General features: G+C 39.9%; 1 protein-coding gene across 9 annotated transcripts in view; it reads left to right on the plus strand.

Moving 5' to 3' along the window:
- amotl1 (angiomotin like 1) overlaps nt 1-21060 on the plus strand; it is a 145180-nt gene that overhangs the window by 60562 nt on the left and 63558 nt on the right. For all 9 annotated transcript variants that reach the window (XM_041199414.1, XM_041199418.1, XM_041199419.1 and 6 more), the window contains one exon: nt 4408-4681. In XM_041199414.1, coding sequence (XP_041055348.1) covers nt 4408-4681 — 274 coding nt within the window. The remainder of the gene's footprint in view (nt 1-4407; nt 4682-21060) is intronic.

The raw sequence follows: 21060 nt of genomic DNA on the forward strand, positions 1-21060 counted from the left end.
TATAGTGAGGAGGAGTGAACTGGTTCCCTGCCTTCAGCCCCATTGGTTGGTCACAACAAAGGTTTAAGTCTCTTTTTCATGAGGATATGCCTTTTCCGAACCCAAATGTATTTAGCTATTTATGCAGTGAGCAATAAGGAGCCAATCAAACAAGATTTCCTGCGTTAAGGAGCAAATTTATTGAGCACCAGGAAAAATAATAAAGCACAATGTCAAGCATTCGGCCCTCATGCAGTCATTCAGATGCATGCATACACACACACACGTACCAGAGTTAAGCGAAGTTTTAGCTCACTAAAAAAATTTAAAAGAATGTTATGGTTAAAGGTCCTTTGCCCTTGAATCATAGATTTTTAAACCTTGCGGCCGATTTAGGTCAGTAGATTTCATGGATGTGATCATATGTAGATGATGTTGCAATTATTGTGAGACTTCGGTTCACTGGTAGATTTCTAGTAACGTTGGCTTCTGAATCGGGTAATACACTTGTTCTAAAGGAGAGAGCAGGAGAGAGAGAGAGAGAGTTAGAGCTTTCAGCCTGCCTGTTCTGCTGAAGTCTTCCTTGAAATCTCTCTGCAGTGGTTGCAGCCTGGCCCATTATAAGGGTTCTGAGGAAGTCGGTGGTGGTGGTGGAGGATGACGAACAAACAGCGGCAGGTTAGGCGAGCCCAACATCCAGTACCCTGCCTGGAGACATGAGGGTAGATGAAATGATGGGGCAAAATGGCAGGGGCTATTATTTAATAGAATAGCTTTTGAATAATTTTTTTGTGCTAAAAATGAAGATTCACTAGATTTGAATTAAACTGTTTCAGAACAGCTGTTAGGTGAGTTAAAAGAATACTTTGGTGTTGATACTGTAGATGAAGAAAATGATAACTGTCCAGAGTTTCTACACAGTCTAACTCCAAAGGGTCTGCCACCGCAAAAACTTAGATTCAAGGAAGGAGCAGTTGTAACGCTGCTATGAAACCAAAGCAAGGACTTTGTTATAGAACAAGATTGGTTGTTAGGAAGCTGATTTCAGCCTATATGCTGAAATTATAACATTCAGATTTCAAGGAAATTGTGTTTATTCCTTGAGCGATATTGAATCCATCAGATCTAAATCTGCGCTTTCAACTCAGAAGGAAACAGTCCTCGATTAGACTGTTATATTCTATGTCTATACGCAAGTCGTAAGGCCATGTTGTGATCCCACCTGAGGTTACCCCTGGACAAGCCTGATCCCAGACTGGAGTCCAGCTTGATAGATCCTAACTTTTATTTGTTTGTTTAGATAAGTGGAGAGTTGCTACTGAACAGAGTCACAGAAGTCAACTGATGAACTTTTAATAAAAGAATAAAACATAAACAAGATGAATTATATTACAATATTCCTTCACCCACAGCTACACCTTTTACAGATTATATACAGATTTGTAAGGAGATAACAAGTTACAAAAGCTATCTTATACTCTAACGTTCACAGTCATTTGGCAAAATTTGTATTTATATTCCTAGGCCTGTTTTCATACATGGACAGCTCTATGGTGAGAGGTTTTAATTCTGGTAAAGCTTTTGATGAAAGATTACCTAGAAATCCAGTATTAAAAGAAGTACTGTGAAGTAAAGGGTGGGGTTTTCCAGCCCCTGTCACGGACGGACTTTTATCGGCTTTCCAAATTTTGTTGACCTAGCCTTGACAATGCCCATGGGCGTTAGGGCAACACTTCACCCACAGCTACACCTTTTACAGATTTGTAAGGAGATAACCCAAAGATAATCATTTAACTGCAAATATTTGCAGGTCCCTGTTAGTTTTAAAAAAAACCCAGAGGATAAAAGCCCTGGTCCAGATGGATTATAAATGCATATTTTGAAAGAATCTAGAGGGTAGTAGAAACACTATTATAGATAGTTAATTATCTGTTAGATAAATGTGTAGTGCCAGATGACTGATGTATGCTGACATTTAAGAAGTGAGGTAGAACATGTCTAGAGAAAGATCAGCCTGTCAGTTTAACATTGGCAGTAGGAAAAATAATGGAATCCTTATTAAAGGAAGGAATAGAAAAATAATCTAGGAAACCAAAAATATAATAAGGAATAATTAGCATGGATTTCAAAAAAGAAAAGCCTTGCGTATTCAACCTCACTGAATTCTTTGAAGAGGTAATTGAAAATGTAAATGCAATTTATCTAGATTTCCAAAAGGTGTTTGATAAGGTGCCACATAATCGAGTAATGAATGACAACGGAACATGTGGAGTTGGGGGATAAGTAACAAAATGGATAACTCACTAGCTGCAAGACAAAGCAAAGAGTAGGGATAAAGGGTAGTGTTGTGATCCCACCTGAGGTTACCCCTGGACAAGCCTGATCCCAGACTGGAGTCCAGCTTGATAGATCCTAACTTTTATTTGTTTGTTTAGATAAGTGGAGAGTTGCTACTGAACAGAGTCACAGAAGTCAACTGATGAACTTTTAATAAAAGAATAAAACATAAACAAGATGAATTATATTACAATATTCCTTCACCCACAGCTACACCTTTTACAGATTATATACAGATTTGTAAGGAGATAACAAGTTACAAAAGCTATCTTATACTCTAACGTTCACATTTAAGTACACAGCCCATGTAACCCAATTGGCAACCTGTGGTCAGACACACCACACTCTGAAACCAAGTGACAGACTTCACCTCAACCAGATGCTATAGATTTCTCCTCAACTTCCCCCAGACACTTGTCACACCGTGAGCCAACTGGTCTCACTTCACTCCATCCTTCACACAAGGGTTTCCAATCTCCAGTCTCTAAGACCTCGCCTTAGAATCTTCTTCCAAACCAATGCTTTCCTCTCAGATGCCTTCCACAAAGGTTCACCTCCAGGTTTTTGAACTCATGTTCCGATGTTCCTCTCCCCTGGGTCGCCACATGCATTCAAGCTGTCTTCCATCCACTCTTTCTCACCAACTCAGCCATCAGCAGTACCACTGCTTCACACACCCATTGCAAAGAGTCACAGACCTTCAACCATCTCTTTGGACCTCCTTGCCTCTTGCAAGCTGTTCTCGTTTTAAATCTGCTTTCTGCAGCTTTCATCTCTTTAAATCTGGAGCCTTTCTTTCTGCCCCTCACTCTTAACTTCACTTAACAGGACCTTTTCCAGGTTCCTGTTCTTCCTTTGACTATAAGGTCTGCTTGGGAGTTTCCCCTGGATTTTTGGTGTTTTTCTTTAGCTTGGAACTTGCTATCCAGGTTGCTCCCCTGGCAACTATATTCAAAGACAAGTGAACTCCAACAGCTTCCAAAATAAGCTGCTGTTTCCATCTTTCCTGTGTGTGACTGTGGGAGGGACTTGCCTCTCTGGACCCCTGTTGCTAGGCAACAGCCCAATTCTTTCACCCTTGTTCTTCCACCCTTTCACCGTAGCTGCTATAGTTGTAAAATCCACTTTAGAAATGCAAGCACCTTTTAACAGTGAAACTGAAATTCAATTTGACCTTTCTTAACACACAGATACAGAAATACAAATCAAACTTAAACCTTAAAGCCAAAACTCATTCCTAACACCCACAAATACAAATATAACTTACTTAAACTATCTCTATTTTCTAACAGTAGCTATTTGGAGTGTCACAAGGCGGAAAGTGGGGTCTCACAGGATTGTGCTGGGACCACTGTTCATAAGTCATGTTAACTATTTAAATTAGGTGTCAGGGATCGTCAATAGTGCAACACATTACAAGATGATATTAATAAACTTGCAGAATGGGCAAATGAATTTCAACAGAAATCTGAAGTATTACTGTTTAATAAAAATAATGTCACATATTTTACTTACAAAATAAAAATGTAGATGGGGAAAGGAACAAAGAAATTTTGATTAGAGATACATAAGAGGCAAAAAGCAGTGATGCAGGTTAATAAGGCCGTAAAAGCAATCCAGGAACTAGAATTTATTTCCAGAAAGATGGAACAGAAAAGTAGAATAGGTAAGCTAAATTGGACATTGGTTAGATCATGTAGCCTTGCTCAACATTTGGATACGCTGGAGAACTGATTATGGAGGGAGTCCTGCCTGGTCTGTGGACTTTCAGTATTGTGCTCCTAAGGTGTTCTGCAGAAAATTTATCAGACAAAAACTTGACATCAAACCACATAAGAGGATAATGGGGCAGGTGATGAAACAGCTTGGTCACAGTGATAAGTTTTATGGAGGAGAGAGAGGTGGAGATGTTTATGGAGGGATTTCCAGAGCTTGGGGCCTAGACAGTTATGTCGTCATGCTATGTAGTGCAACTGCCCGTAACCCCTGAGACTTCAACTTTTTAAAGTTGTAGCTAGAATTCTGAAGTATTTATCATGTGTGTGGCTATGTACCATTCCATTGATTTTCATTTTTGTTGTGATTTTCCAGGCAATGCCAGGCATTTTTCCAACCACTGCCATCACAGCACCACAGCCCTATGTCTTCCCAGAGCTCCTTGGAAAAGAGTCAGTTGCAACTTGCACTGTTGCAGCCTGCTCCTCCCCAATCTCAACCACCTCCTGTATCAAATCAGCAGCTTTCAGTTGATGCAGTTGCAATTGTGGCACGAGCTCAGCAGATGGTGGAGATATTATCAGAAGAAAACCGTGCCCTTCGCCAGGAGCTGGAAGGCTTCTATGAAAAAACTGCAAAACTACAAAAGGTATAGTGGTTCTTTATTTCAAATTGAATGCAAGCCAAGTTCCAAAGATAGTTCATTGTTGAGATGTTTGTAGCAGTTGTTGGCCATATGGCTGTTTATACTGTTTTATATAACCAGTGGATTTCTAAAACGGTATTAATAGCATTGCTGCAACAGTTTTTTTAATGCTGAAAACAGCAAATACAATCAATATAAACTAAAGTTGCATTGTGAGAAAAGCAAAAGCAATACATCAGAAGAAATCTAAATAATTGTATAGTATAATTCTAGCAAATGATTTTCATTTGCACCATTTCATATTTTGTGTAACAAAAAAACAGTTAAGTGCCAAGACTGTGCTTGAAGCCTTGATGTGGAATCATGTTGGGCAAGGCTTGATTGAAAATCATGTGCAAGGGCAGCTTTGCCTGATTCACAGCATTCCCAATTTTTCAGCTGCGGCAGTTGATGACTGTATCCTACTGTCTAATCTAGTTCTCCTTCAAGCTGCTGTCCAAGTGAGAGATGGAAATAAGATGATGGGTGCTGTGTGTTCCTTGGATCTTTACCTCCTCTTCAATCACAAAGGTTATCTTGTAACTGCTGGCACCATGTCTGGGATTGCCTTCTGCATGGATTATTTGCATGGACAGTTGGGTGAAATGGATATTGAGCCTTCTGAGAGGGGAACTTCCTTAACAGTACCTACTTTTTCTACTGGGCACTCCCTCCCGCATGTCTAGCTGATTTCTCCAATATGGTGAAGACATAGAAGACCAGTCTCAATGATGTTGCAAAGCTGAAGATGTCTATCGTGTCAATTGGTGGACTCCAAAGTGAACCTACAGCTCTACATAGGGTTTCAGTTACCAGTAGCCCTGAGGATACCATGTGTTCCAGTATTGACAGCAGTTCTATGAAGTAGTATAAAGTGGATAAAATCTACTGTATGGATCGAGGTACTAAGTCCTCTATACTTAACGTCACACCGCTTAAATGATTCCAGAAACTAATAGGGCTTAAAAAGTATCATCTATTTGTAGACAAACCTTGGATAACATTTACCCTGCAGTTTTGCTGATGAGGTGGCCTTAAACTGCCCTCCCTCCATCCAATCACTTCAGTCTCTTATACTGTCACCTGCACTTGTTCCTCACCACTAATGCTATATACTTCACTTGGTATTTCACCTGTTACTTCCACTTGGAAATCTGCATCAGAACCCAGTCTTAATGTATCTATACAAATACTTGCAGCAGTTGGAATAAGTACTGTGTGCTCTGAGATGGTGGGGCCAGCATACTCCATGATTACAACAGTTGGCCCCTCATGGACACCTGGGAAAGCACAAAAAGGAACAAACACAACAATATCAGTTACACATGTTTCAGTGTGACTTCCCAATATGTATTGTGTTATCATGTTGTGGTATATGTTAACTTTGTGGCTGACAGAAGCTTGAGTTGTGAAATAGAAGCAGCAGCAAGATGGGTATTCGCCATCAGATGTGGGATGCCCTCCTGCGCAACTGTTATATCTTCCACCATTATCACTGCAGCAGTGCTCGAGAGCAGACAAGTCAGTGAGAGTTGCTATGACTAGGTGAAGGGGAATTTAAAATTAATGACGTTAGCTTATCTTTGTATTAAGGGCTCTACAATTGGCAACACCACCCCTAATTTAGCAAAGGACAATAAATATTGGTCACTGTTCGTGCTCCTAATTGGAAATATATTCCAACTTGAGTCAGAAAAGAAGGGGGAAAGATAACACAATAAGTATTTTGGTACCATATTGTTGTCTGTCTTCAGAAGAGGAGGGGGTAAAACTGGGAAGAGTTAGACTCTTAAGGTCACCTGAAAATTGCATAAACAACTGATTAATTTTTATTTTAATTCTGTGTAAATGTTTTGGGGGGTGTGTATGTCACTTTAGAAGAATAAACATGAATGTAATTATTTTTACGTGCTTTGAATACCCAGTTCCATATCTGTTTAATGTAGTTCAAGTAAATAGATGGTCAAGGTATAAGAAACTTTAAGTTCATTAAACAGGATAATTCATAAGTGTCAGAGTTTTGGACATATGCCAACTATCTCACTAAAAACGTGGTGCTGGTAATTTTAAATGCAAACTAGTACTTTCTAATGTTAGAATTTACCAACGTGTGCATCGTATTTCCACTTAATCCATTCCACTATTAATGATACAACCTTCAGCATTAAGGTTCCCTGAAACTTTTCAAAAGTTGCATCCTGAACTTTTCTTTCAGTAACTTTCTCCACAGTTCCTGGCTGGTATCTATTTTGTCCCCTTCTTCCTCTCCCCCACCTATACTGTAAAGAGTCTTGGACCTGAGAATGTTAAGTACAGTTGGTTAATGTTACATTTGATGTATGATATTGAAATTGCATTGCAATTATGGTGTTCATTTTGTAAAGCGTTCATACACCAAAAATAGAATTTTTCCTCAGATGTTTGTGCATTTGGGCCACATTGCTTAACTGGAATTAGCACATAGCTGAACTGGCACAGGTATGAAAGTCTTCTTTGTACATAACATATTATTACTGAACTGCACTGGGCTTTTATAATGGGATTAGTGAAAAAATATACAAAGATTTTGGGGGATTCTTCCCTCTCGGGGGGTATTTTATGGTTCTCTGCCGCTATTTTTGCCAGGGCTGGGCACATAAAATAGAACAGGTTGCTACCCACCCACCCCTGAGCTGTCTCCCGGGTTATGGTGGGCAGGTAAGGTATCAGCCAGCCAGCACACCCACCTTAGGCCTATTGTGGCTCTTACTTGGCCAGTTATTGTCTAGTAAGGGGCCTGTTTCCAACTCCACCTCAATGTGTATGGCTGGGGAAGGCAGAATGAAGGAGGCCAGCCCTCTCTATAACAAGCTCCGGTTAAAAGGTGGGAAGGACAGGAGGGATAACTCCTCCGGGGTGCGCTGTGCCCACTGGGGGCACCCTCCAACCCCACCCTCCAAAAGATGGTACCATCCTTTTTGCGCTTTCCCCCTCCCCCCTGGCCTCCAGAAACTGATGCCCCCACCTGGGTCCCTAATCCCTCCCAGACCAAACACCCAGGCTCGCCTATAAGTCTAACATGTATGGCTTGTCACCTCTGGTTTGCTTGTAGTCTCAGCAATGACTGCTGTGGATTCTGGGGCTGCTGGCACTATTCAGCTGCCAGCCAATTAGATTGTTTGGCTGCTCTCGCAAGCAGGACTTCCTTTGCCTGAGGGGCCGAAGTCCCACTCTCAGCTCATTAAGGCCACTGACGGTATTATTACCACGGGACAGCCTTTCTTTAAAGTTGGTCAGCTCAAGGCCTCCTTTTCTACTGGGTGGGGCATGTAATACATACTTTAGTACTATTTTCTAGTCACAAAATTTGTAATTTTGTTGCCTTGACGTTATTTACTTATTTAAATACATATGCACAATGTTTTATGTTAAATTTAAAATGGGAAGAATCAGTTAAGTTTTTATAAATAGTCATTTGGTAGTACAAAACTTGAGTATTGCTGAAAAAAGACAGATGTTGTCGGAGCTTTTCGTCTTGCACTCGTCAGGACAATTCACAAGAATACCAAATTGTAAAGGGAACACTAATTTATACTGCTGAGAAGAGAGTGCTGATTGGTTGACAAGTGGACTCTGATTGCTGGCGTTGTTGCCATGGAGAATGCACCAATTAACTGATAACTGACAGTTAACTGCCAAGCTTTGTTTAAGTTCAAGCCAGGCAAGTTGACTCTGATGGTCAAGGCATCGCTCTGGGGAATGAACAAGGGAATGGCTGTCACCTATTTTGCTTAGTTGAAAAATGCGCAATGTGTGTACATGTTCTTCCTTTCTGCAAAGGACAGGATCCTGTGAATTAATATGTAGCTTCTAGCACACGTAAGTAAGCTACATGATGGGCCCGACTGATAATATTAAATTGGTTGTCAGTGTAATTCTTAGCACGCTCAGGATTGTTTATCTAAGATTGGATAGAGTTTTGAGTTTTACAAGCACGGGCTGGTTGGTACAGTAAGTACTTTGCCTGTTGCAAATAGCTGAAGGGTCATGCTCTTTATTAAGATTATCAGCAAATTGGTGTTCCCATTACAATTTGGTATTCTTGCAAATTGTCCTGATGAGTGCAATATGAAAAGTTTCAACAACACGTGTCTTTTTCAGCATATTTAGGCTGGGATTTTCTGGCCCTGTCGTGGCAGGATCCACTGCGGGGATGAAGTGAGCCAGCTGAAAGTCCAATTGACTTGCGGTGGGACCGGAAGATCCATGGAGTGGGTGGGGCTAGAAAATCCTGGCCTTAAGTTTTTTTACTTAAACATTATTTGAATATATCCCAGCTTTACCAAGCAATGAGTATCAACACAGTTTAAGATAGCACTCTCTACTGCACCTAATTCAAAGGGGGACTAGGGGTCATTTTGACTTTGATTGATGTTGAATCAGTTGCCTGTTAATGCATCATTCCTGATTTTCATTTCCATTGAGGGGGTTTAAGAAGATGGTTTGCAGTAGAGAACAGAAGCTGTGGGGGGAGGAGGGGTTTATCTTTGCATTCCAGGACAATTCTGGAATTGTGAGCAGTTTTAGTGAATGAGAACAGGATTCGATAATGCCTTTTGTGATCCAGTTAGATGGCTGAATGGTTATACCAGTTGTCCACCATATCTGTTCAAGTCTGTGTCCCTTGGACCCAGGGGAGCTTTGATGAGGACCAGGGCAAACAGCTAGGGTGAAAGAATAATGGTTTTATTGGGGACTAAGATATTTAAGACGGAGTTGATTGAACTACAGCTCGAATTTCACCCTTACACGAGGATAAATCTTGAACAAAATTGTAAATGTGAACATATTAATCTTTATTTGCATCTCTGGTCTGGAATGATCACCCAGAGCTCCCATTCCTGATTTTCTTCCCATGGGCCAAATGAAAATGAACATCTCTGGGTTTCAGGTGAAGGCATGAAACTCAGCTCTTTCTCACAGATCTGATTAAGCATACCAACACACACACACGTCATAAGAAATAGGCCCTTCAAGCCTGCTCCGCCTTCAGTAAGATCATGGCTGATCTGCAGCAAAAGGATAAAATACTGCGGATGCTGGAAGTCTGAAGCAGAAGCAAAAACAAAAATTGCTGAAAAAACTCAGCAGGTCTGATAGCATCTGCGAAGAGAAAGACAGAGTTAACTTTTCGAGTCTTTCTCTCTACAGATGCTGTCAGACCTGCTGAGTTTCCAGCAATTTTTTTTTTTTGTTTCATGGCTGATCTGATTGTGTCCTTAACTCCGCTTTCCTGCCGATCCCCTCATAGCCCTTGACTCCCTTGTGGATCAAATATCTGTCTAATTTGGCCTTCTATATATCCAATGACCCAGCCTCCACTGTTCTCTGTGATAGAGAATTCTAAAGACAAACAACCCTCTGAAAGAAGAAATTCCTCTTCAAATCTGCCTTAAATGGAAGATCCTGTATTTTTAAACTCTGCCCACTAGTTTTAGATTCCCCCATGAGGACAAACACCTTCTCAGCATCTACCCTGTCAAGCACCTTCAGAATCTCACATGTTTCAATAAGATCACCTCTTATTCTTCTAAACTCCAATGGGTATCGGCCCAAACTGCTCAACCTTTCCTTATAAGATAACCTCTTCATCCCAGGAATCAGCCATGTGAACCTTCTCTGAACTGCTTCCAATGCCAGTATATCCCTCTGGACATCAGAAGTGTACATAGTACTTTCGGTGTGGTCTCACCTATGCACTATGTTGCAAGACTTCCCTACTTTATACTCCATTTGCAAAAAAAAGGCCCACATTCCATTTGCTTTCTTAATTACTTGTTGCATCTACATGCTAACTTTCTGTGATTCATGTACAAGGGCACCTAGATCCCTCTGTACCAAGGCATTCTGCGGTCTCTCTCCATGTAAATAATAATCTGCTTTTCCATTCTTCCTGTCAAGTGGACAACCTCACATTTTCCCACATTCTACTCCACCTGCCAAATCTTTGCCCACTCACTTAACCTATCTATATCCCTTGCAGACTCTTTGTATCTTCCTCACAACTTGCTTTCCTACCAATCTTTATATTATAGCCAAATTTGCTGGCCATACAGTTGGTTCCTTCACCCAAGTCATTTAAGATGGATTGTAAATAGTTGAGGCCTCAGCACTGATTTCTGTGGCAGTCCACTAGTTACGTTTTGCCGACTTGAAAATGACCCATTTAACTCATCTCTTTCTTTTCTGTTATTTAGCCAATCCTCTATCTGTGCTAATATATTGTCCCCAACACCGTGAGCTCTTGTACAATAACCTTTTATGTGGCACTTAATCAAATACCTTTGGGAAATCCAAATACACTACATTTACTGGTTCCCCTTTTCCACCCTGCAAGTTACATTCTCAAAGAACACCAATAAATTTGTTCTACACTAGTTTAGTGGGACATTGGTGTGCATGTCCACCGGTCCCTTAAGGTAGCGGGACATAAGGTGGTTAAGAAGGCATAAGGGACACTTGCCTTTTTTAGCCAAGGCACTGAATATAAGAGCAAGGAGGTTATGTTGGAACTGTATTACACACTGGTTAGGCCACAGCTAGAATATTGTGTGCACTTCTGGAATCTGCATTGTAGGATGGATGATTACAGAGGAGATTTACCAGGATGTTGCCTGAGCTGGAGAGTTTTAGTTATGAGGAGAGATTGGATAGACTGGGGTTGTTTTCCCTGGAGCAGAGGAGATTGAGGCGGGACATGTTTGAGGTGTATAAAATTATGAGGGGCATAGATAGAGTAGACAGGAAGGAACTTTTCCCCTTGGTGGAGGCCTAGTGCTGGAAAATGGGATTAGAATAGTTAGGTACTTGTTTGACTGGCGCAGATTTGATAGGCTGAAGGGCCTTTTTCTGTTCTGTAGACCTCTATGACTAAAACTCTATTTCCCTTTCACAAAATCGTGTTGACTCTGCTGTGGGTCACATATGAAATATGGCAAATACAGCACTGAGCTCCTGCTACCTGTAAAACCGGCAATGATGAGGCTAGCAGGGGGAGCAGGGGCATGGTGTGGATGGGTGATCATTGTGGAAAAAGTCACAAGCCAGACATCTTGCTGTTCAATTGTGTAAAGCATGATGGATGTCAGAATTTGATAAGGTAATGTAAATAATAGGTTTGAAATTTGACATAAGCCCATGTTATAAAAACAATCCTAACCAGCTGCAGGATTTGATGAGCAAGAAATATAGTCCAGATAACAAGCTGTGCCTCTATTGGTGATACAGTATCTGTTTCATATGGGTTACATATGCATGCATTCCAAATAGTCATTCAATAAATTTGGCAAACACAGTTTTTCTTTCCTATCTTGGCTTACTTTAAAATTTCATGGAGCTAGGGAAAACTAAACTTGAGCACAACAAAGAAACAAAAAGTTTTAACTTTTTTTTCAATCCCTGAAGTGAATTGTTGACTTGGCCTTTGCTAATCCAGTAAGTCTGATTTATTTATTTTGTATTTTTTCTATTCTTACTCTTTTGATCCATTGTACAATGTGGTATATTCTGGTTAGTAAAGCAAGAGAACTCTTGTTGTTAGCCAGTCTCACACTGTTAATGTTATGGGAGACTGTCCTCTAAATTAAACACTGAGTATGTCCTAAAAGTGTTCACTTTAGAAATTGAGGCTGAAAACCCATCTCTTGAGAAAAGGCTGTTATGTGAATATATCTTCATTTTGAGCGTTGTATTTTTGGGCAACACCTGTTTACAACATGGTAAATTTTTGGTCTGGATGAGATTGGTACACTTCCTATAATTTTCCTATTACAGGCACATATATGCAAATACAATGGCTGCATAAGATGTCCAAATTTGCTTTGGTTCCACCCTTTTAAACATGATTTCCATCATTGTACCTTACATGCAGGTAAATTGAGGTGTACTCAAGTCATGTGCCAACACAGTCAGGGAAAATGATCAGTTAAAAGGTTCTCACTGTCTGGACAACATTGCCTGTATCTCAGGTTTGTCTACATATGTCAGTGTTTTTATTGTCTTGGTGAGCTACAGAAATGTCTTTCAAATTGCCAGAGGGATGACATTCTCATCATAGTATCATTTTAGCAGCACATGTTTACTTATAGGATTTCTTGGTTTGGATTTGAGGCTAACAGAAGACAGCAAAGGAGAGTGTTGCATTCTTGAATGAGGCTAACCCAATATGGTCTTCCTCCATAATTATCCAGCAAATATTGAGGGGCTGAGTGAAGAGATCTATGCCTTTATCACCTATTGCTCTTTTTTAAAAAAAAAACCTTGCAATGACCTGCAACCCAGATCAAGTTTCCAAATGCCACTACCAGCAGCTATCGAAGTCAGTGCAGCTGTTAACTTTTCTACCATTGGCTCCTTCCAAGTTGGAACTGGGGTTTTAAGCAACCTAAATATTAGCTGTGGTAGCACTTTCACCTCTGACTCAGAATCTTGCGAGCTCAAGTGCCGCTCCACAATTTCAGCACAAAACTCAACACGTAGAGAGCACTGCCCTGTTGGAGGTGCTATTTTTCAAATACAATGTTAAACTGAGGTGCCAACTGTCCCCTCCAGTGAATGTAAAAAAAATTGCATGGCACTTTTTTTGAAGAAGTGCTGGAGAGTTATCCCTGGTGTCCTGGCCAATATTTGTCCATCAATCAAAATCGCAAAATCTGATTACCTGGTCATTATCACATTACTCTTTCTAAGAGCTTGCTGTGCATAAATTAACTGCTGTGTTTCCTACATTACAACAGCGAATACACTTCAAAAACACTTCATTGGCTGTAAAGCACATTGGGATGGCTTGTGGTCATGAAAGGTGCTTTTTTCCTTCCGCCAGGATGTTGTGTATTTGACAAAGTCACCAATATCATCTTCAGAAGATAATAAAATAAAAGGTGCTGGAGATCTGAAATAAAAACAAAGTGCTGGGAAAGCTCAGCAGGTCTGGCAGCATCTGTGGAGAGAGAAACAGAGTTAATGTTTTGAGTGCAATATGAATCATCTTCAGAACTGTTCCGAAGAAGAGTCATATTGGACTCAAAATTTTAACTCTGTTTCTCTCTCCATAGATACTGCTGTCTTCAGAAAAGCTGAACAATTCAATACAATGGATGGGACCCATAATGCACTGCAGGCTCCTACTGTGAACCCAGTGAATTTCTGGAATAGCAGAGATTCAACACCCTCAGTGATCTTATTGTCTGTGCTAGCTTGGCAATACCAGATTTTCAGTATTCTCACGATGCATTTTCTTAAACTCCAGCCTCCCATTTGAGAACTCACCTGCTTTTTCCAAAATGTGTCATAGATTTCACCTGTGTCACATTTCGGGATTCACCTAAACAAACAGGCTATGTTTTAGTGTCACATCTGATAGACAACACCTGCAGCAATATGGTACTCCTTGGCACTGCACTGAAGCATCAACTTGGATTATGTATTTAAATCCTGGAGTGAGGCTCGAGTGCTTGACCTTGTGACTTAGGCAATAATTTATCCATGTTGATGCTTAAAAGTTTGCATAAATGACCAGGATACTAAAACAGATTTTCTGACAACACTAAACTAGAAAGCTCAACAGAGATAGGATACAATTAAAGATTTGTAGAAACATTTTGCTTGATAATGTAAATAGGCAAAGAAATTAAATTTACTTGTTAACTGTTGCCAATTGTATGAAAATAATATGTGGCTTGGGAAAAATTGAGAGACTAGAATTAGCCCAGAAAGAGACCCAAGAATATTTGAAGACTCAATACTTTCACTGTCTAGACAATTTGGCAAAGCAGTTAAAAAGGTAACTAGAATACAGAGTATACACCTCTGGGAGGCTGCACCAAGACTTTATGCGCCTTGTTCAATTCTAATCACTATGCCACAGAAAAGATGTACATACATTGGAGACGATGCAGAGACGTACAATAAGAATGATCCCAAGTAAAGGGGATGAGCTAGGAAAAAATCAAAGATGCTTATGCATTATATTCTGGGAGACAGGAAGGAGCCCCATTCGAATATACAAAAAAAATGATGAGTGTATATATAAAGTAAATTCAAAATAATATATCAATAAAAGTCAGGCTAGGGTGTTCAGAAGAAATACAGTGATATCAGAGAAAAGTAAATTTTAAATATTAGGAAGAATTTCTTTCCTCAAATGGAATGATGTGACTGGCAAGACAGTACAATGGGAGCATTCAAAATGCAGTTGAATACAGGGTTGGGAGAGTTGAGAGGATTAGAAGGATGAGCTGTAGTGGGTAGGATGATTGATTTTTTTTTGCCCTTGAGTGTTCTTGTGTTTGTACATTCTGTTCTCTAGTGGCTCATATAGTATATGCCCTGACCACTTTTGGAACTGAGCCATTTAGAACAACTGGTCCAAGACAAGTTCCCTGCTTAATTATCTTATCTCCACCAGAATGGCAGTAGGCTACTAAAATTGGCCTCAGTGTACCTGGGCTAAGGAGCAGGGGGCAAGAAGCAACCATGTTTTCCTGTGTCCATCCGGTGATTCTGGCATGGAAAAATGCATATGTGTTTGGGCATTGAATTAGGTGCCATTGTAATGTTTTCTGTGGTTGAATATATACTGTGAATCTAGTTCAGTCAGGTGCAGGCAGATTACTGGATAGGTGGTGAAAAGAACAATTTACCCTAAGAGTTAATAAAAAAGAACAGGTGGTCTCTGAGGTGTTAAAAGCAAATCATTTCTGCAATTCACACCTCTGAGGATGTGTCCATTCCTAAGATAACCACAATTTTCAATATCACCTTTGGTGCAAGCCATTTTTACACCAGGATCAGCATTCAGAACCAGAGGATGCCAGTTTCTGCTCACTGATTCAGCTGATCAGAGGTGAGGCCATCAGATATATATATATATATATATATATATATATATATACACACATATATAGAGAGAGAGAGAGCATAGGAAAGCAAAGTTCTTGGGGTTTTTTTTTAAATTCACTCAAATGCTATTTCACATCAAATAACTTTATATCCAACAGGGGATGAATGATCACAATCAAAATGTCTGTGCTTGTGTGTAACGATTAGGGCAGTTAGATCTTTTGTGGAGTTAGCACCAGCACAGGCATCATGGGCTACATGGCCCTCTCTTGTGCTGAGATTTTAATTCTTTATTCTGCAAGAAGGAGTGTTATCACGTGTTGAATGAATAATTTTTTTTCATGCTTTGTTATGTTCGTATACATGTTCAGTACACCATGTTTCAACAACTATCATAATAGGTCAGACTGATCTGGAACTAATATATTTATCAGGACCAAACAAAATCAGATTAATTGCAAATTTGCAGACCTTTCAGTTTTGTCCAGAGGCCTTGTCTATCTAGCAGAAGCTGGTTGCTACAAACATTACATTTTTAGGCCAAACCATATTTAATTATGAAGACTGATTATCAATATAGGTTGAGTACTTAATGTAACCAGTTTAACCCTATGAGTGCCTGTCATTTTCAGAGATTTTTGTGTGATAGAAGCTAGTGTTTATTTTAGATTCCCAGGAATCTCAAGTATGGATAATTGGAATTTCTCCAAAAAGACATTGAAAAATCTGAATAATTAGTATCTACGGCTGGACAGAGCTTTCAGGATTTTTGAAAAACGCAGCTTATGTTTCTGGGTCTAATGGGTAAAATGCAAGCATAGATCATTTTTCTAGAAAGGTATTATAATTGAAGACCCATGACAACAGTTTCATTAATTTGATATAATTCTACACTGAAGCTAGCAATGAATCTGTCCAATTGCATACCTTGTGCCTTGTTTTAGTGCAGCACACTGTATCAAGTTAGCAAGCATGAATCATAGTGCACAAACCAGGCACAGTTCCTTTTCATGCTTGACTGAAAACATGCATTGTTGGTTACTTGGCATCCAGTAGTCATCAGTGCGCGGAAAGCATTTTTATAGAAAATATCAAGGCTTCTGGTGTCTTTATTGAAGCATGAACTTGGTATAGTGGTGTTCTACCCATCCCCCAACATTGCTTACACAAAAGATGTTTTGATGGGGCATCTTTAGCTAATTAGATGACGTGGATCTGCATTCCTAAAGCACAACCATAGAGCCAAGAGGAGTCTAGTCTAAGATCTTAGACTCTTGTGATATGAAAGAGGAAAGTAGAATGATAATTCCAATACCAGTAAGTGATACAAAATATTATAGCCTGCAATATGTTAAGCTGATGAAGTTGCAAGTATGAGAGTCCCTTTGACTGTTCCCATTGTATTGTAAACTGGTGTCCTCATGAGCAAAAGCATCTTACAAAATGTGTTTGCTCCCAACTATCTGGGTATAACATATGACAGCTGTTTTAGCCTTTCCACTTCACTGCCGAGGCAGCACAGGACAATGCTGGTTTATAATTGATTTACAGACCCCCTCAATGATTGGGGTTCCCCTTCTCATATCTGTGAAGGTCACAAGAACATTAAGTTTCTATGTACAAGATCACTTCCAGGCAATCAAAGGGGTCATCTACAGTTGAGCCAGTTAACTTTAAAACCAAATGATTGATGCCATGTTTGCTCAGACAATTACCTTCATCACTTTCCAGTAGAAAGGAGATGGCAAGTGGGGGAAGGCATCATAGATCTTTTACTGGCAGTTTTCCTGAGAGTCTAGGGAGTTATAAATGGAACCCACATCAGATCAACCTTAATACACACATGCATGGGCATGGATTCTACTCCGTGAATGTTCCGATGGTTTTTAATCTTAAAGATGTGACCCTGTATATTAATGTAGTCTGCAGTCATAATATTTTAACTATGCAGCAGTCAACTATGCCTACGTTATTTGAAGGCTGTTTGCATTTATGAATGATGATCTAAATAAAATAAATACGATGAGGCTGATCCCAGTACTTGAGCTAATGTTGTGCCTTGGAACACTAAAGCAACAATTCCATCGTTAGGACTATCCATTGGAGTATTGTTCTAGAATTTAGCCAGCTTCTCTGGTCATCAACATTTGCTACATGTGTAATTTTGTCAACTGACAGAGTAGGGAAATCATGTGCCTGCAATCTCACATTTTCCCGATACTTGAATATTTCCACTGCGCTTTCTCTTTCCCAGACTCTTCAAGCTTTCTTTAAAGCTTGAATTCTTTTAAAGTAGATATCAATTTGTTTCCCTTTTCAGTACTGCCTGTATATTAGCAAGTTGTTAGTTTTCACTTTTTAAAATTAAATATCATTGCACTCCTGTGACATGGCTCATGCTTATACAGAGAGAATTACATGAGTCTTGTACCTCATTACACAATGGGCGATACTTTGCTGTCCAAATGATAGCGATGCTAATGGTACTTGGTTTTATTTATGCACAAATGTTACAGCAACTTCAGATGAGGGCGGATGTGCGGTTATACACAGATAGATAGGATATGTGGCGCTTCACCATTAGTTTTGCAAAAATTTGCTGTCTGGTTTCCCATTCAAATGTATTAAATGGTATGAAATTGTTGTACGTACACAGTAGATGTGAACTAAACTCAGCATGAAAAGTTAAATGTTGTCCATTTCTGTCTCTAAATACCCTTTCAAAGATGTAATAAATAGCAAATACAGCCACACAATATCTTTCGCATTGAAAAGTGTGGAGTCTTATTCCTAAAGGTTTTAATTCTTGTTGGAGATTTTTAAAAAAAAAATTTTTGCTTTTCTTGTCTTTTTTCTCTCAATCCAGTTTTCCTTTCTCTCTCTTTCTACATCTATATGTGAATTGACTGAATTCACCCACTTCAGTTTGCACCTCCTTCTTAGTTCATGTGCTGTTAATTTCAACCTTTCAGTCTGCTTGGTTAGGGAGATACAGAATTGTGTTCACTCAGGTTCCTGATGCCCAGTTGCTTTAGCAGCTTGCACATTAAGCAACTTGCAGTGCAAAATATCATGTTGTGATTAAACAGGCAAGGGCAAGCCTAACTAATGGCAGATGCTTGCCCTGCTACAATTCTGACCCAATATGTTTTAAATTTGTTTGATCTTCTTTGGCAAAACACACTAACAAAAAAAATCTCTAACTATTTCTGTGCATCCTGCCTAGTTCATCCCTTTTGTGTCAATCTCTCTGACTTTGCCTTCACCTGCACCCTGCCCTTTCTGTTCAATTTCACGTTTTTTGCAATGTGGTGACTCTGCCCCTTTCTTTTACTCTTTGCTTTTGTCTCCTTTTTCCTCTATAAGTCCTTCCACACCTCTCTTTCCCATGTATCTTCAGTGTTGATGTGGTTCCCACAAATACCACGTTATAGATAATACTCAAAAGCCTAACTTTTCCAAGTCCGCACTGGTGGTAAAATACCTTGAACCCATATAAGAAATAGCAGTTGCGCACTTGTAATCTTCTGATATATGCTGGCTGTAAGTGAGATACCATCCCATGGATGGGAACTCCAAAAAACTTACCCCAATGACCCTCGCTTCTCATGCAACCGCATAAGATGTTACACCTGCCCCTTTACTTCCCCCCTTCTCACCGTCCAAGGGCCCAAACACTCCTTTCAAGTGAAGCAGCACTTCACTTGCTCATCCCTCAATTTAGTCTACTGCATTCGCTGCTCCCAATGCAGTCTCCTCTACATTGGAGAGACCAAACGCAGTTCCGTTTTGTGGAACATCTTCGGTCTGTCTGCAAGCATGATCCAGACCTCCCTGTCACTTGCCATTTCAACACACCACCCTGCTGTCAAGCCCACATGTCCATCCTTGGCCTGCTGCAATGTTCCAGTGAAACTCAAAGCAAACTGGAGGAACAGCATCTCATCTTCTGACTAGGCACCCTACAGCCTTCCGGACTTTACACTGAGTTCAACACCTTCAGATCATGAACTGTTTCTTCCATCCCCACCCCTTTTCCGATCCCCCCCTTTTCCAATAATTTATATTTTTTAAATATATTTTTCTTTTCCCACCTATTTTTAAATCTATCGTTTTATCTCCATCTTTTAGTCCATTTCAATTCCTTCCTCCCCCCCACCCACCCCCACTGGGACCATCTGCCACTTGTTTGTCCTGCTTTCTATCCTTACTGTCACCATTAGCACCTTACTTAGATAATATCACCACCGTCAACACCCCTTTGTCCTTTTGTCTACAACATCTTTGGCGATCTCTCCTTTGCCTCCACATATCACTGGCCCTCTATCCAGCTCTACCTGTCCCAACCCCTCTATCAGCATTAACTGTGTTCCTCTCCGCAGATGCTGTCAGACCTGCTGAGTTTTTCCAGCTATTTTTGTTTTTGTCCCTCTCTTAGGTTTTTTGAGGTTGGCTTGTGCAGGGAAGCAAGGCTAGTAATATATACCAGGCTGGCGCAAGGGGAGTGAAAGATATCAGAAAAGTGTATCTGGTCTGCTGTACGCTGTCCAAAATCATTCCCAGCCAACTCCAACGCAGAGCTATTTATAGTCCTTATTGCCCCTCACTCGCTCTGATCCATTCCAAATGTCCTTTCTTGCCCTATAGAAACTGTATTAATTTTGATGCAGACTTATTAATGATCTCTTCATATATAATCAAATGTTTACAAGCTGAATTTATTCCTGGCTCATTCAATGCTGCTAAAACCATATTTGTTCTAGGGAACAGACTCATTTAGGGACATGTTCGTATATAAACAACCAACACATTTAAGGACTTCACTGTTTATATTTTGTCAAAGTGCCAGTTCTGTTCTGTAGTTGCACTGCAATATGTAAGTTTAAAGATTTAATTGGAAGTACAAACCCACTGTGATCTTTATAAGGGTCATTTTTGGAAAGTAAAATGAAGATTGTTAATAGTTCTACCCCACTTTTTTGATAATGGCATCAGCATTTACTCCTTTCTACAGGACAGTTTAGACTATCCTACATTGTTACGATACTGCTCATTCCTCACTCCAGCCAGACATTGTTAAGATTTTAAGTTGTTATCCACTATAAAAATAATAATTGAATGCATAGAAGCATTCAATTAAAGCTTTTCATTAAAATCCATTTGGCTTTTGTTGGAATCATACCTCTCCAGACTGATTTTTTTTTCTCTTTTACAAAATGGAAGGACTTGGCGCGATCTGTACATTTGGATGCAGACCTGGGATTTTCTTTTTAAAAGGTCATAAGTTCACCTCAGAACTGTCAACAAGTAGGCCTCTTCAAAGAAATCACCAGACCTTTGTGGTACTTGAGGAAGACTTGGTTGTTTGGTTAAGCTGTAATCACTTTAAATGATGGGGAAAATACTGAAGGAAAGCAAAGGCTAGTAACTTGCTGGAAATCACGTGGCAGAGGGGAAAAAACTCA

The sequence above is a fragment of the Carcharodon carcharias genome, chromosome 11, assembly GCF_017639515.1.
Source record: "Carcharodon carcharias isolate sCarCar2 chromosome 11, sCarCar2.pri, whole genome shotgun sequence".
Classification (NCBI taxonomy): Eukaryota; Metazoa; Chordata; class Chondrichthyes; order Lamniformes; family Lamnidae; genus Carcharodon; species Carcharodon carcharias.